The 17,619-nt window shown below is 31.8% G+C and overlaps 1 protein-coding gene across 1 annotated transcript; it reads right to left on the bottom strand.

Annotated features, from left to right (window-relative positions):
• Positions 1-3,701: 3,701 nt before the first annotated feature.
• LOC107479037 (putative transcription factor bHLH041) lies at positions 3,702-9,333 on the bottom strand. The gene is made up of 8 exons (XM_016099185.3): positions 8,707-9,333; positions 8,423-8,551; positions 8,198-8,303; positions 8,073-8,087; positions 7,922-7,984; positions 7,052-7,687; positions 6,057-6,485; positions 3,702-3,965 (listed from the first exon to the last, which is right to left on the bottom strand). Exons 1-8 carry the CDS (start codon positions 8,829-8,831, stop codon positions 3,882-3,884), a joined length of 1,587 nt encoding a protein of 528 aa, XP_015954671.1. The 5' UTR covers positions 8,832-9,333; the 3' UTR covers positions 3,702-3,881.
• Between the last annotated feature and the right edge of the window lie 8,286 nt (positions 9,334-17,619).

Here is a 17,619-nt window from a genome sequence, read left to right as displayed (position 1 = left end):
CATTGTAAACCAGAAGTTTACTAGCTCAAATGAGTTCATAACTTGGCACGACCGATTGGGTCATCCGGGAACAACCATGATTAGGAGAATTATTGAAAACTCTCATGGACATTCACTAAAGAACCAGAAGATTCTTAAAACTAGTGAATTTTGTTGTGCTGCATATTCTCGAAGGAAGTTAATTTTAAGGCCATCACCAGTAAAGATTGGATTTGAGTCTCCTGAATTCCTAGAAAGGATTCAAGGTGATATATGTGGGCCTATTCATCCACCATGTGGATCTTTTAGATATTTTATGGTCCTCATAGACGCATCTTCGAGATGGTCACATGTGTGCTTATTATCTTCTCGCAACCTGGCGTTTGCGAGATTACTGGCTCAAATTATTCGATTAAAAGCACAATTTCCAGAAAACCCAATTAAAGCAATTCGTCTTGATAATGCCGGTGAATTTACTTCCCAAGCTTTTGATGCTTATTGTATGGCTAATGGAATAAGTGTTGAACATCCAGTAGCTTATGTTCACACACAAAATGGGTTAGCAGAATCACTTATTAAGCGCCTCCAATTAATTGCTAGACCCTTGCTTATGAAAACAAATCTCCCAACCTCGGTTTGGGGGCATGCTATTTTACATGCCGCAGCACTTATTCGTTTGAGGCCAACGAGTTACCATCAGTTCTCTCCTATGCAATTAGCTTTTGGCCAGCAGCCAAATGTTTCCCATTTAAGAATATTTGGGTGTGCGATATATATTCCCATTAGACCACCTAATCGCACCAAAATGGGACCCCAAAGAAAATTGGGGATATATGTTGGATATGATTCTCCCTCTATAGTGAGGTATCTTGAGATACAAACTGGTGATGTGTTTAAAGCCCGGTTTGCGGATTATTGTCATTTTGATGAATTAAAATTTCCAATATTAGGGGGAGAGAATAAACTTCCTGAAAAGGAACTTAATTGGAATGCATCATCCTTGATGCATTTAGATCCTCGATCAGGACAATGTGAACTCGAAGTTCAAAAGATTATACATTTGCAAAGAATAGCAAATGAATTGCCTGATGCATTTTCCGATACAAAGAGGATAACCAAATCTTATAAACCAGCAGAAAATGCCCTAATTCGAATTGATGTCCCAGTAGGACAAGTAGCCACTGAAGCAAATTCACGCCAGAAGCGTGGCAGGGCGGAAAATATTATGTCTTTATAGGAGAAAAGTGGGACAGAAATAAGACAATTGTCAATGAAATATTTGCATATAATGTGGCATTAAATATCATGCATGAAAGTAAGGATCTTGAGCCAAGATCTGTCGAAGAATGTCGACAAAGGAATGATTGGCCAAAATGGAGAAAGGCCATGAAGGCTGAATTAGACTCACTTGTAAAACGTGACGTCTTTGGACCTATAGTCCGTACACCTGAAGATGTAAAACCTGTTGGATACTGATGGGTATTTGTGAGAAAACGAAATGAGAAAAATGAAGTTGTACGCTACAAAGCATAACTTGTGGCACAAGGTTTTTCACAAAGGCCCGATATAGATTATGAAGAAACAGATTCCCCTGTAGTGGATGCAATAACATTGCATTACTTGGTCAGTTTATCCGCATACCATAAACTACATATGCATTTAATGGATGTGATAACAGCCTACTTATACGGATCATTAGATCGTGATATTTATGTGAAAATCCCTGAAGAATTAAAGATATCTAAACCATCCAATAAATATTCGTAGGGGTTATACTCAGTCAAATTGCAAAGATCTTTATATGGTCTAAAGCAATCTGGACGAATGTGGTATAATCGTCTTACTGAGTATCTGGCCAAAAACAGATTTAAGAATGATGATACCTGTCCATGTGTTTTCATAAAGAAATCTGCATCTGGATTCATTATAATTGCTGTATACGTTGATGATTTAAATATCATTGGGACTCCTGAAGAGGTTCCAACAATTATAAAAACTCTAAAAGAAGAGTTTGAGATGAAAGATCTTGGAAAGATTAAATTTTGTCTCGGCCTGCAGATTGAGCATATAAAAAGTGGGATCTTTATTCATCAAACAACATACACAGAAAAGATCTTGAAAAGATTTTATATGAAGAAGTCTGATTCAATATATTTTGTCATCATGTGGACTGATTGATCATAAGATAGCTCCAACTGTCCTGTTTGAAGATAATACAACATGCATTACTCAACTTAAGGGTGGATACATCAAAGGTGATAGAACAAAGCATATTTCTCCCAAATTCTTCTTCACTCATGACCTTCAAAATCAAGGGACAATTAATGTCCAACAGATCCGTTCAAGTGACAACTTGGCAGATTTATTTACAAAGTCACTCTCAAAATCCTCCTTTGAAAGATTGGTACATAAGATTGGGATGCACCGATTTCGAGACATTAAATGATGTCGGCAAGAGGGGGAGACTGTACTCTTTTTCCCTTGGTCAAGTTTTTTCCCATTGGGTTTTTCCTCCCAGCAAGCGCTTCTTTACTGTCTTTAGCTGGACTTTCACTGAGAATCACTCAAGTCTCAGTTTTGAGTATTCCTGCTCAAAATTGCCTTCAAGATAATGCTTGATTCTCTGTCCATTAACAATGAACTTCTTGTCAGAATCAATATCCTGAAGCTCAACATATCCATATGGTGACACTCCTGTAATCACATACGGACCCCTCCAACGGGATTTGAGGTCATATTCAACATATCCTGAAGTTCATTATTACCAAAGCCTTTGTATTTAATAACAGTTGAATAAGGTGGTCTCTTTACCTCTATAAATAGAGGCTAAACCTCAGTACGTGAGACAACACAAGCAAGTAATAATAAAATCACTTCTCTCTTTATGTTACAATCAAATACACTTCTCTTTATATTTCTACTACAATTCTTTCTCTTCTTTTATTTTATAAGTATTTTAAATTCTATTTTCTATTACTCTTTACATATAATATTAATAGCAATATTAATCATCTTTATTATATTGAGATAGTAACAATAAACAAATGCAATTCTCTCTCTTTTTATTTTTAATATTTCTTTCTATCTTTGTATATATATACACAATACAACATATAATATTTATATATATATATATAAATATTATTGAGCTAATTATTTTAATACTAGAGTCTTCTATTTATACATTTTAATTATATATATATATCTTTTATTTCACAACAAACACTTCTCCAAAAAGGAAAATATTTTTTGGAAAAGTTATAATAATTATTTGTTGAATACTACTGCGGACGTTAACGTTGATGTTCTTCCACAACAATTGAATATAGTCAAGTGTTAATCATATAGTTTTATAGAAATTAAATAGATATATAAAATTAACTATTTTGTTTATATTTATACACTTTGTTCGTTTTAATTAAATATTTTCTAACAAATTTTAGCTAGCTCATTACTTTGCTAATTATATTGAATATTAAATCTTAAGATTATATTGTGCATGTAGTAATTATTTTGATAAATATGATACATCATGTCGTTTATTTTTTTATATATTGATAAAATTTTGGTATAATACACAATGATTAGATTTTATGATATTTTTTAAAATTTATATCATAAAATTTAATAATTAAATGCACCAAAAAAAATTTATATCTAAAAAATTAGCCACATCATGTGACATGTATAATCCATCTAATAATATTATAGTATTTATTTTTTTTTATAGAATATAAATATGAACCGAATTAGAAAAGTAAGCGTAAAAGTCAAATTATTAGTCAATGAAACCAATTAATTATGAAACTAAAACATATATTACACAAAACTTGTGGCTAGAAGTGAGCATCATAATCCATGAATTATGGTATTGATGTAAGTGAGGGTTATTATTGTAGGCTCTAATGGTCAACTTGGAACTGTGCCAAATCACCTACAACTCTTTTCACTGCTTCCTGGAAGGCAGAAACATCCCATTCACTTCCCTGCATCAAAATAATATTAGAGCTGATTATTCTTCTCCACAACACAACAAGAGTTTCACTTTTTTCTATGAAAATTATATCTTTTGTCTTTTCGGATAGTCTTTTTGACTTTTCAGTTGACAATTTTTTTTCTATTTCTTTTATACTAATTGTCATTTTTCTAAATATTGATTTAATATATATTTTCTATTCTAGTACGTTAATAAAATATTTATCTGTCTTCTTTTTACTTATGTTTTTTGTATTTTTATAAATTTAAACATAATTCAAAATAAAATATTTACTATATATAAATAAATTAAATATAAAACAAAAATATCTTAGAAATGAGTTCTTTAATTGGTATAAATGAATGGAAAGAAATATTCATTTATTTTTTATCGGTGGCTATGGCTGCATGTATGAGTCATAATTTTTCAAAGAGGAAAATGATGAGACATGTTGATTAGTCAAAACAAAGTTAGATTTGATGAAAAAAAATTATTTGAAAAACATAACGTATATGTAGAAAACAGAAGTGATGGATTATTATATGTATCAGTGGTGATTCTTGTTTGATGGCTGTCAAAATAGAATCCTCTTTTTGAATTGAAAATGTAGTTTGGATCAACGTGGAAGGTGACAAAATAATCAGCACAAACCACCTTGCTAGTGACAAATGAAAATTGCATTTGCCAGGCTCCTTCCTTATTCTTCTTTTTCTTTTCCATTATTATTATTATTATTATTATTATTATTATTATTATTATTATTAGAGCAACTTGCTTTTAAGTATTAACTATATAAAACATTGCACTATTTGAATATATAATTAATTTTCATTAATAATAATAATATTTATCTTTTTGGTTACATAATAATATATGTTAATTAGTCGATATTTTGTTTGAAATCTCTAAATAATTAAAATTTAATTTATATACAACAATTACTACATAATGTTTTAAAATTCAAACCATTATGTTTATACAGGAAAGCTTTTTATCTTTTTGAATATTTTTTTGTTCCTTTAAATATTTTCTTTTAACTAATTTAGAATTTAGTAAAATTTTAAAAGTTGTCATATCGTTAATTTATTTCATTAAATACTGACATCACAAATTAAATGTTGATGACATGACAAGTTAAAATACTATATGGCAAGATATGCAATATCATCATTTAAATAATCTCCTTAGTATTTAATGAAGCAAACTAATTAAAAAATTTTAAACAAATTTTAACCAACTTTGAGTCTTTCTCTTATTATTATTTGCGTAAAGTATGCATTTTATTTCTAATGTTCTCAATTTCTTTTATAAAAAAATATTTTTAATATTTAATTTTATTTCTAATATTTTTTATTTTTTTAAATTATCTCTAAATATTTTTAATTTTGTCTTTAATATTTTAAATGAAATAAATATCAAAAATAATTTTGACATAAATAAAAAACATTAAGAACAAAATAAAATCAAATAAAATATTAAAATTATTTCTAGAAAACACATTTAATACTTATTATTTTATAATTAGGTTTCATGATGTGGCTAATCTAAGAGTGTGTGGTTTAAGTATTATTTTATTATAAAGATTTTATTCTCATGAGAATTAAATATATCAAAAAAAATGTAAAAATTAAAATGATGATATTTTAATTTTGTTAGAAATCAAATTTATTAAAAATAATTTTTCAAATTTTAAATTCTTATCTTAAAATTCTTAGAAATTATTTATAATTTCCAGTCCACGTACACCTAGGCATGTATATAGTTTACTAATTCTAATCAATCAGAACTTTTTCTAAAATGTTTAACCAACTTTGAAATCTTGAATTCTATGTACTTAATTAGCTTGAACCACAATTTTATTCAAGTTAAATTAGTTAATCTATGCAGGAAGTGGGAACCTATATACATGCCTTATAAGAAATAGCTAGGTTAGTTTATCATAATTAACTAATGCTCATATATATTTCTATAACTTTTGCATAACAGCAACAGCAAAACCAGAATTAATTCAAGAAAGAGCAATAAAATCCTAAACAAAAGCAGAATTTGTCTAACAAGTTACTATAAGCACATGCATTTTGATGAATGATAAGTAACATACCTCAAGAATCCTTAATCTGAATGTTAGTTGATTAATATAATTATTATTCCCTTGACCAACATTATTGGTATTTGTTCTCATGGTAATCAAGCTCACATTCTGAGCCAGTTTCAAGAACTCCAATAACCGAATCACCGCATCAATCTGAGAAATTTGCCCCCTCAAAGCGACATGCAAATCCACCCTTCTCTCTTCTGACGATGATGATGATGATGATTGTGGCACATCTGAAATTTGAACATGAAATCTCTCGTTTGGTGGCACCAATAACATAGTTTTGCTAATTTCTTGATCGGCAGCGCTTGATTCTTTGCTGCTTTCAGGCAAACGTGATTCTAACTCGTGATTTCTTATCCTCAGCTTTTCAATTTCCGCCATCAATGAACTCAGTGTCTCCTTTGCAGTTGTTAGTATAGACGCTTTGTCTTTCTAAACAAATCAAATTAAACAATAACAAAGTCAACATTATTAAGCTAGAATAACAGACATAAAGCTTTAATTATATTTTCTTCCCTTCCAAATTATTAATTAATTTCAATTATTCACAATTGAAATGGTTAAAAATATAATCACCAACATATTAAGTATACACTAAAATTAATCAATAATATTCGTCACTAAAATATCTATTGAAAATAAATTAAATATTATATATATGATGATTTATTTTAGTATACAAATAATATTTTTGTATAATAATCTATAAGCTTCTATTTAATTGTTTAAATTTAAAAAAAAATTAATATCATGACATCATGTTAAAACTTATATGGCAAAAAAATATTAAAGTTATATTAATATTAATATTAAAAGAAAAATCTTTTAACGTAAGTTAAATCATAAAAATGAAAAGAAAAAGTTCAGGCAAATCTTAAAAAAAGCTCTTGTATAAAATATGCTAGAGATTTAGCTATGTAACTTTGTCCTATGAATTTAAAATTTTGAAAAATGTATTATCATGACAGAAATTCCAACAAATAATTTTGTGTAGGTACCTTAGTTCCGGGAGGAAGCAATGCTCTAAGAGCCTGAAAATTATCGTTGAGCTTCTCGCGCCTTCTTCTCTCAGCTATCATATGATGAAGCTGTGTGCTAGAGGGGCGAGTGGCTTGAATCCGTTCCCTTATTCTCATAGCATTGATGCTCCTAAAGAACGCTAACGATCTCTTCATAAGGCTTTGCCTACTCCGCAAACTCTCCGGCGCCCGTTCCGGTCCCGGTTCCGGTTCCGTCCTGTACCTCTTGAAAGCGCTACTCTCAGGGTGCACCACAGTGATGTTATAAGGCAAGTTTTGATGCTGTTGTGGTGATATAGCGTTCAGGAACACTCTCATTAGTGTCTCGTTTTCGATCTCCTGGTGATGACTCGGGAATACGTAATTAGTTAGCAATGCTGATTGTGTGTTAGATGACAAAGGAGACATTGTGTTAGGTACTATTGCTCCCGCGGTAGCTCCGGCCGGAGGAATGTTGAATAGGAGTGAGGAGTATTCAGGGCTGCCAGCTGTTGTGGATAATGATCTCAAAGAAGATGAAGATGATGAGGGTGGATTATTCTGATGATCCATTATTTGCCGACCAGAAGAGAAATCTTCCTGGAACAAACTGCTAAGTGCTGTTTGAATTTCAGCCTGTGAAGCAACAATAATTAATTAACATTCAATAATTCGGTTCAGTATATGAACAAAAATATCATCTCATTAACTCAATTCTTTTAGTCTAGTAATCTAATAATATATTATATTATATTTTATATTTTTAAACATTAATAACTAACTAATAATAAAAAATAATAAATTTTGATAACACTTGACATTCTTCTTACATTGATAATATGTAAATATATAATTGGGGTGCTTAATTACCTGAGACAAATTTAAGAAACCAAGCTCAATTTCCCCTTTGTTGCACCCCATGAATACAGCAGTCTGAGAAGTGATGAAGATGATAACAATGGATTAATGGATTGTTTAATAACAAAAAGAATTTCAAGTTTCTCTTGGAAAGAAAACAAACCTTAATCCTTGCTTCCTGCAAAAACATAAAAAACACAAGTTCGTATGTCAACATACATGATAAAAAATGAATGTCCTCACCATCACTATTATTACTACTTTGTTTATGCGGTAATTAATACGTACCTGAAAGAATTGTTTTTGTATTTGAGTCCATGCGAGTCTGAGAAGTTCCGGTTGCTGCACCTCTACGTACGGACGGTTGTTCCTAAAAGCTAGTCCAGGAATACGGCTGAACATTCAACAATAATAAATAATATTAAATACAAGAAGAGAATTTAAATATTATATACAAAAAGAAGCATGCTCAAATTGCATTAAAATATAAATATATAAGCAAGGCTTGCTTACTCATCATTTGCATCAAATCTTAAAGTCCTGAACTGATTAAAGAGTTGTTGCGCCACACTCCCCAATGAAGAGCTTGCTTGTTGGTTGTTTCTGACGTTATTGTAGAAACCATCCAAGAAGAACAACCGACTATATATGCAAATTAAGAAACCACACCAAGTCAAATCAGAATTTCATTTGATTTAATTAATTATATTATTTCCCCAGTAGAAGTAGAAGTATATATATATATATATATATAATATATATAGTAATGGAATTAACTAATAGTATATAGTATATACTTATTAGGAGAAGAAGTGGGATCAAAGGACCAGAGACAAATGTAGGCGCAGCCAACAGACTGCACTATAGAGCGAAGATAACCGGTTCTGGCGACTTCTGGCAGGAAGAACACACCTTCCATCATTGGGACACAAACTTCAATGCTAGTGACTCATTTGCATTGTTATTATGATTATGTGTTTTTTTTGTCTCAAACTAAACAAGTAAAGTTAAAAGAAAGAGTAAAAGGAAATGAACTTGATCATGGTGTTGGTGGAAGAGTAGTTGATGAAGGAAGTTTCTGCTGACTAATTAATTAAGGAGACAATCATATATATGAATAGGTCATGATGAAAATACATGTTTTGGTTACTAATTATTACTATATATGGCCTATGGTGAAAAACTCAACGCAAGGCAATTAATTAAGGTAATTTAATTTATCTGTTAGTCTCTTGTGTGTGAATGAAAGGAGAAATATGTAAGAAGAGATCAAATAATTAACAGAGAAAGTGATTTGAAAAGTATATTGAAGTGGGCGATGATCACTATCTCTAGCTACCAATACTGTGGGAGGAAAATTTCAAGGGGTATATAAACAGTTGAAATGAAATTTAATAATAATAATAATAATAATAATAATAATAATAATAATAATAATAATCATAATACATATATGACATGAAGAATAACTCAGAAAAGTGAAAAAAGAAAAAAGAAAAAGAGTAGCCCCACCTGCATATAGGGGGGATTGAGGGAGCAGGGAAATTATTATTGTGTTGGATCTTGTATGTTCCTGCCAAGTTATATGTTCTTGAAAAGTAGTAGTAGCAAAGAAGACATGAATTATGAGAAGGATGTTGAGAGAGAGTGTGTGACAGAGAGAGATAGAGAATATATATGGGAGGGTGAGAAATAAAAGAAAAGTAGAAGCAGCCAAATGAGAGGAGAAGAGGGAATGAAAGGGAAGGTTGGAAAAGTATTGAGTCAAAAGTCCAATGCTTGAAACCTTTGAAAATAGTCAAGCCTGGAAGGCTCGCTATATGTTTCTTTCCAATTCACACCTTTTCTCTTTTTATAATTTACACTCGAGCAGTCCAGCTCTACAATTTTTAGTATTTGCATGCTTACTTTTTTCCGAGCATTTTATTCTTTTATTTTTAGGGTCTCCTCTAATTATTTTGTGTGTAGTTAACACTATTACAGTGGTATATGTATGAGATTTATCTGGGATTCTGGGTTAACTTAATGCGAATTAATCGGTCAATGTAGTGAATCGAAAATTTTTTTCTTTACTAAATTCTCAGTTTAAAATTATTAAAAAGAAAATTATTTTTTTAAAGATAAGAAATCTCAAACCCACATCTCTTAAGTAAGTATGAAAAAATTATGCTATTTGAACTATAACTCGTTTATTAAAATAAAAATAATTTATACAAAAATATATTATTTTATATTATCTAATTTAATTCTGACTATTAAGATAGTAAATTCATAGTTTTTATTCTGATTTAAAAAATTAGTTTAAAATCATAATTCGTTGAATCGTAAACGTAACCTGACTAGAGGTTACTAGTAAAATATAAAAAATACAAAAAATCTAATAACAAATATTAGTTTTAAAAATAATAAAATAAATCTCAAATAAAATCAAATTATCCATGACTTATATAAATTATAACCAGTCAAAAGTCATAAGTCACAACTTATAAATTAATATAAATTCATAATTTAATACAAATTCACAGTCTAACTCACAAATCAAAATATATATTCACAATTTACAAGTTCATACGACATTAAAATAATTTCAAATAACAAATAAAATAATCAAACTACTAATAAAAAAGGAGTGAAGTCTAAACAATAAATTTATTTAAGGTTCTGGTTATCATCGTATTATATATTCATCTATGGTAAAATTTTCACGAATTTTATTAGCTTTTTATTAGGCGTGAAAAGAAGAGGTCTTTTGAGAAAAGTTCTTTAAATTTATCATTATCTTTATATCAAGATAATAAAGAATTGCCAAAGAACTTTTAGAAGGACTATCAATTCTATATTATAACTTGCTCCATTAGTCAGATCAGGATATGAAATTAGAACTTCTAGATTTTTTTTTTCTTTTTCATCATAATCATCAACAATCACTCTTATTGAGAGTCCAATTTATCAAAACTATAATCATAGTCAAGACTTCTTCTAGTTTATTTTTTCTTTGCCAATCTTAAGTTCATCATGAAGATTTTAGTTGCGTTTGGGAAGAAAGTTGAAATCCTTTATAAAATCGATAACTTTAAACACTTTTGTTGTTAAGATCAGCACGCAGAATAAAGTAATGTAGGAGATTTTTTTTTTTGTTTTGTGATTTCTTCTTGTCCTTGCACCAATTTGATTCTGTCAAGCGTGCGACCTTGTTTTTGTTATTTTCTTCTTCATGTACTGCACATAATCAACCATATTCTTGAGCTCATTCTTATCTTCTTTCCTTGTTGGTTATGCTCTTATTTGCTTGCTATATGGAATGCTTTTGTCATGGACTGCTTTTTAATACTTTCTTTTCATATATGCCTAATTTGATCTACTTTGTTTGCTTTCTAAGTTTGGGTTGATTTTGATTTTGCTTGTTATTACATTATCTGTCTTGCTTGCTTAATGGGCTGCTATTATTTACTTTGCATTCCTCCATCAAAAATAAAATTATAAGATTTGGAGTGCCAAACAGACAATATCTATAAGTGAGTGGACTAGCTTGTTGCAGATGTTATCAAAGATGGTATCAAAGTCAATATTTAAATTAATTTGTCAATGAGGATGTTGGGTTCATTAGGGAGTGAAATATAAGGTCCGATCTCGATTGGAGACCAGAATAAAATATACCTTATAAAAATGTGGATGCATCTCTCTTGTGAAGGGATCATAGGCCATAATAGATTAGGAGCCAGACGAGACGGGTATGGATATGTTGACGTAGGTGTATATATTGAAATACTATGGGCCTATTTTAGATTTAGATTTCTATATATAACTATATATGGGCCTACTTTATCACTGAAACAATGTCTTAGGTCTCCAATTGAATTGCCAATGAGCCTTGGCTCTAGTGGCATTTCTCCCCTCTCCCCACCTCAAGGTCTAGGGTTCAAATCCTAGAGGATGCAATTGAGAAAAAAATGTGATAAATATGTGAGGAGTGTGTGGGTGTGTTGTGTACTTAGGATTGGGGGTTGTCCAATCCATTGGGGTTCCAATTGAATTCAATAATTATAATGACCTGTAGACCAAAAGGATGATGTGTGCAAGAAATTAAAATTAACATTCATACGAAGCAAATGTATCAACTATTTTTATTAACTACTTTTACTAGTGTGAAACGTGACTCCAATTTTGTAATTTAGTGTGGATTACCACCAAATCGCGATTAACTTATTGGATACGAAATAACGATTTGTAAATCTTTCCTTTGATAGCTCGCTGTGGTATAGTTTGTCATATGCTAGTGCTACTTGTTCGTACATGAACCAAGTAGTATTATTATAGTAACTCCCTACTTGAAATTATTATTTTTTAATTTATTTATAGATAATATATATTAATTATAATTATAAATTAAGTTATTTTATATTAAATAACTTAGTAAATAGGGATCTTATTTATTATTATAAATATTGAATTGAATAAATTATTATTATTTTTTATTTAGAGTTAAATAAAAATAAAATTAAAGATACTATTTTATTTGGATTTCAGGGTTTAATGAGTGGCACATTTAAATATAAATAATGACTTCAGGGTTTTGGTCCCAACACATCAGAGCCACTTCCGTAGCTTTTTTTTTCATTAGAGGAGTTGTGATTCACCCTTATCAGGGATACAGAAGGCTTTGGTTGAAAAAGATCAAATAACTAAATTCTTTCAATTATATTTACAAATTCAGATACACTTTCGCTCTCTAGTATTTTTTTTCTTAATAATTTAATATGGATGGTCTTAGGATTAAGAAAATCTTAGAATTTTCAACAAGTGACATTAGAGTGATCCATAATTGAGCCATTGAGAATTATGGTGTCTTCTTTGTTATTTGACTCTTTTTTATCATGGATTCAATTTTAGATTAAACAAAGAAATGAGCAATTTTCATATGCAATTTTAGATTAAACTTGGTGCAGAATTTCTAACCACAACTTACCAACAAGTGCACCGAGTCATACCAAGTAATAAACTTAGGTAAGTGAGTGTCGATCTCACGAGGATTAACGGACTAAGCAAGCAATGGTTGATTAGTTGTTCTAGTTAGACAAATTGAAATGAGAGTTGTGAAGATTGAATAACATAAAAGGCAATAAATTAAGGAAAACAAATAATGAATCGTTGAGAAACGGTATGAGAATAGAGTTAAGGCTTTGGAGATATTTAAATGTCCGAATTAATGTTCAATGTCAACTATCTTGATCGTGCAAATATTAATTTTATGGCAAACCCCAAGTGATTGCATTCCTATTTCTAGGTAATTCAATCTCCTCTAATTCAACCAACCGTCAATTCCTTGATAAACCAATTGTATTAGAGGGTTAAATCCAATTTCTTATTTATAAACCACACAAACCCTAAGAACCCAAAAAATGATGCAGTTATATGTCACGTACCACATTAAGTCTAAATAATTAATGATTTGTGAGAAAAGGTTTCAAGTTGTAATTCTAATAATATAGCTTTTTCAAGATTCAAAAGAATTCAAGTTAGATTAGAGTTATTTTCTAATAATAACTAATCCGTAGAATGAAGAACAAAACCAGAGATAGGATAGGTTAAATGCAAATTAAACTTCAGAAGTATGAGACTCGGGGTTTGACAAATAACTCGGTGTACGTTTAGAGTTTTCAATGAAACATGACCACTTCCTTAATCTATAACCATCTCGCAAAGCCTTCCCATCACATCTACAATTTTTGCGATTTCTTGTGATATCACACATAAGCCGATCTCACCTTCTGCGTTCACAAACTATATCCGAGGAAAATAGGGTATCACATATGACACCAAACAAACTCAAACTCAAGCAAAAGAAGTCAAAATTCAGAAAGAAAAGGATGAACAACACAGACATTGTTTACAAGAGTTCAGAAGGCTGAATAGAATTCTAATTAAATAATGATATATAGATACAGTGAAGTGTATCAGAAACATAATTAAATCGTACCTTAAGAAAGAAATATGAGGCAAAGAACTTTGACAGCAACAATAGAAAAAAAGATTATATGTTAGATTAAAACAAGTTCCAACTCAATCAAAGAAACACAAGGTTCACAATTATAGACAAACAAAGTCAATGATAATGTTTTTGATGAATTAAAGATTGATTATTACCCCAAATCTAGCTCAAGATCAAACGGTACAAGATGCTTGAAGAGGAATATAAACAATGCTAAGGATGAAAGTTCAGAAAGGATCCATCTGCAAGCGTTCTATTTTCTTTAGGCCATCTTGACAAAGAGAACAGTCTGTTTCTCGTAGCAACCGGATCCCGCATAGCGATAGCCATGGAAGACATAACTGTTATGAAGATAGTTGCACCCTGTACCAATTCGTCATTTAAAAGTCCTCACCCGATTACTATGCCTATTCGCAGCTATTGATGTCTTATCTGTACTAAACAATCAACATTAAAGTGATTAGTCTTAATATCTCAAGTTAAGCACGAACATTCCTAAAATAAGCGCTCATAGAAATTCATGCCAAATGTATCTCAAGGATACCTTAACAACATGAGACACATAACAGAGTATGCAGTGATGCATGATTCAGTCCATTCTCCAGGCTCTAACAGGAACAAACTGCTTTGATACCAAATTATAAAAGTCCAATTTTTAGTGTGTCTAGATACCAAAAATTGAGTGCTAGACTTGTCTTTCTAATTATTATCTATTATTTAATAAATATGAGCCTGATCGTAGTTAATATATTGTCGATTTATGGGTAATTTTTTTCTATTTTGAAAATGTTAAGTCATTAATTCAAATACATATGCAGCAGAATTATAAAAGACTAGCAAATAAAGCAAGTATTAATAATAGTAACATGGTCATTTTTATATCAAATATGTACAAAGAACTAAGCTTACAGTCAAACGTCGTCAACCTCATACGAATCCAGTTGGAAACATTCCTAGGATAGTTAGATAATATTTTTGTGTGTGTGTGCACGCGCGCGTGTGCGCATATGACATCCCAAGTCCTGGCGTATCTAAAAAATTTCTAAACTGGAACCAAGCTAGTCTAATTCTCTTTATAAGCCTAGTCCCCTCTAAGGTCACAAAAGTGAGGGAAAGACACTCTAGGTCTTCAAATGTGGCTACATAGGATGTTGCCAATACAAAAACAACCATATGGTCCTTCTCTTGGTCCTTCTCTCTGATGGCTCATGGAGTATATAAACGTGTATGAGATTAGGGTCCTCGTAAGAAGAAACTTTTGGTAGATCATGGAAAGGTTTGCCCATCTCTACCTATAGGGTGAAAAGAGGGAGTAAGAATTGGGGAGTCCTTAGTAGGGTCGGGGTAGCAGTTAAGTTCATTTTATTCTTTACTATACAGCAAACAAGCAATAGAACAGATACAACTTCAACAAACAAAGAATAGAAAAAACAATCAACCAAAAGCATACACACATTCACAGAAATATGCACAACCAAATATGATGCATGTCTAGTCCTAGCATAGGCAATGAGCTCATGTATCGATTTGCATCCCACAACCTGACATTACTTGGGAACAAATCTCAGATATGGCTTTTCACTACATACTATACATGCATATGTATCGATATGGTTAAGAACACCATCAGTATGTGACTACTGACAATCATCGCTGGTGCACGAAATTGTGATCATCAACAATGGCGCCAAAGACTTGGAGCTCTCAAACGTGAATCACACTTTGTCACAACTTCGCACAACTAACTAGCAAGTGCACTGGGTCGTCCAAGTAATACCTTACGTGAGTAAGGGTCGATCCCACGGAGATTATTGGTATGAAGCAAGCTATGGTCATCTTGTAAATCTCAGTCAGGCGGATTCAAATGGTTATAATGGTTTTCGAAAATTAGGATGAATAAAGCATAAAATAGAGATAGAGATACTTATGTAAATCATTAGTGGGAATTTCAGACAAGTGTATGGAGATGCTTTGTTCCTTCTGAATCTCTGCTTTCCTACTGCTTTCATCCAACCATTCTTACTCCCTTCTATGGCAAGCTGTATGTAGGGCGTCACTATTGTCAATGGCTACTTCCCATCCTCTCAGTGAAAATGGTCCAAATGCTCTGTCACAGCACGGCTAATCATCTGTCAGTTCTCGATCATGTTGGAATAGAATCCAGTGATTCTTTTGCGTCTCTCACTACGCCCAACACTCGCGAGTTTGAAGCTCGTCACAGTCATCCCATCTCAGATCCTACTCGGAATACCACAGACAAGGTTTAGACTTTCCGGATCTTAGGAATGGCCGCCAATAATTCTAGCTTAAACCACGAAGACTCCGATCTTTCGGAATGGAGGCTAAGAGACATGCGCTCGATCAAATGTAGAACGAGAGTGGTTGTCAGGCACGCGTTCATAGGTGAGAATGATGATGAGTGTCATGGATCATCACATTCATCATGTTAAAGTGCAGCGAATATTTTAGAATAAGAATAAGGTGAATTGAATATAAGAATAATAGTGATTGCATTAATACTTGAGGAACAGCAGAGCTCCACACCTTAATCTATGGTGTGTAGAAACTCCACCGTTGAAAATACATAAGTGATGGTCCAGGCATGGCCAAATGGCCAGCCCCCATGAAGGTCGAAAATCGCATACATTGATTAAAGGTCCATCAAAAGACAAGACTACAATAGTAAAAAGTTCTATTTATACTAAACTAGTTACTAGGGTTTACTGAAATAAGTCTTAGTGCAGAAATCCACTTCCGAGGCCCACTTTGGTGTGTGCTTAGGCTGAGCTTGAGCTTTACATGTGAAGAGGCTTCTCTTGGGGTTAAACGCTGAGTTGTAACGTGTTTTTGGTGTTTAACTCTGGTCTGTGACGTGTTTCTGGCGTTTTACTCTAGAATGCAGCATGGAACTGGCGTTGAACGCCAATTTGCGTCATCTAAGCTCGAATAAAGTATGAACTATTATATATTTCTGGAAAGCTCTCGATGTCTATCTTCCAACGCAATTGAGAGCGCGCCATTTAAGGTTTTGTAGCTCCAGAAAATTAATTTCGAGTGCAGGGAGGTCAGAATCCAACAACATCAGTAGTCCTTTGTCAGCATCCTATCAGATTTTTGCTCAGGTCCCTCAATTTCAGCCAGAAAATACCTGAAATCATAGAAAAACACACAAACTCATAGTAAAGTCCAGAAATGTGAATTTTGCATAAAAATAATAAAAACATCCCTAAAAGTAGCTAGATCCTACTAAAAACTACCTAAAAATAATGCCAAAAAGCGTATAAATTATCCGCTCATCACAACACCAAACTTAAATTGTTGCTTGTCCTCAAGCAACTAAAAATTAAATAGGATAAAAAGAAGAGAATATACTATAAATCTCAAAATATCAATGAATATTAATTCTAATTAGATGAGTGGGACTTGTAGCTTTTTGCTTCTGAACAGTTTTGGCATCTCACTTTATCCCTTGAAGTTTAGAATGATTGGCATCCATAGGAACTCAGAGTTCAGATAGTGTTATTGATTCTCCTAGTTAAGTATGTTGATTCTTGAACACAGGTACTTTATGAGTCTTGGCCGTGGCCCTAAGCACCTTGTTTTCCAATATTACCACCGGATACATAAATGCCACAGACACATGACTGGGTGAACCTTTTCAGATTGTGACTCAGCTTTGCTAAAGTCCCCAGTTAGAGGTGTCCAGAGCTCTTAAGCACAA

The sequence above is a fragment of the Arachis duranensis genome, chromosome 3 (genome assembly GCF_000817695.3).
Source record: "Arachis duranensis cultivar V14167 chromosome 3, aradu.V14167.gnm2.J7QH, whole genome shotgun sequence".
Lineage (NCBI taxonomy): Eukaryota > Viridiplantae > Streptophyta > Magnoliopsida > Fabales > Fabaceae > Arachis > Arachis duranensis.
This window is presented reverse-complemented; position numbering and strand designations above follow the sequence as displayed.

Coding starts and splice junctions, on each gene's coding strand:
- LOC107479037 (XM_016099185.3), bottom strand. CDS start 8,831: ATGATGGAAGGTGTGTTCTTCCTGCCAGAAGTCGCCAGAACCGGTTAT. Junction 8,552..8,706: donor CCCACTTCTTCTCCTAATAA/GTATATACTATA, acceptor TTGCATATATAG/TCGGTTGTTCTTCTTGGATG. Junction 3,966..6,056: donor TCAGATTAAGGATTCTTGAG/GTATGTTACTTA, acceptor ATTTTGATGCAG/GGAAGTGAATGGGATGTTTC.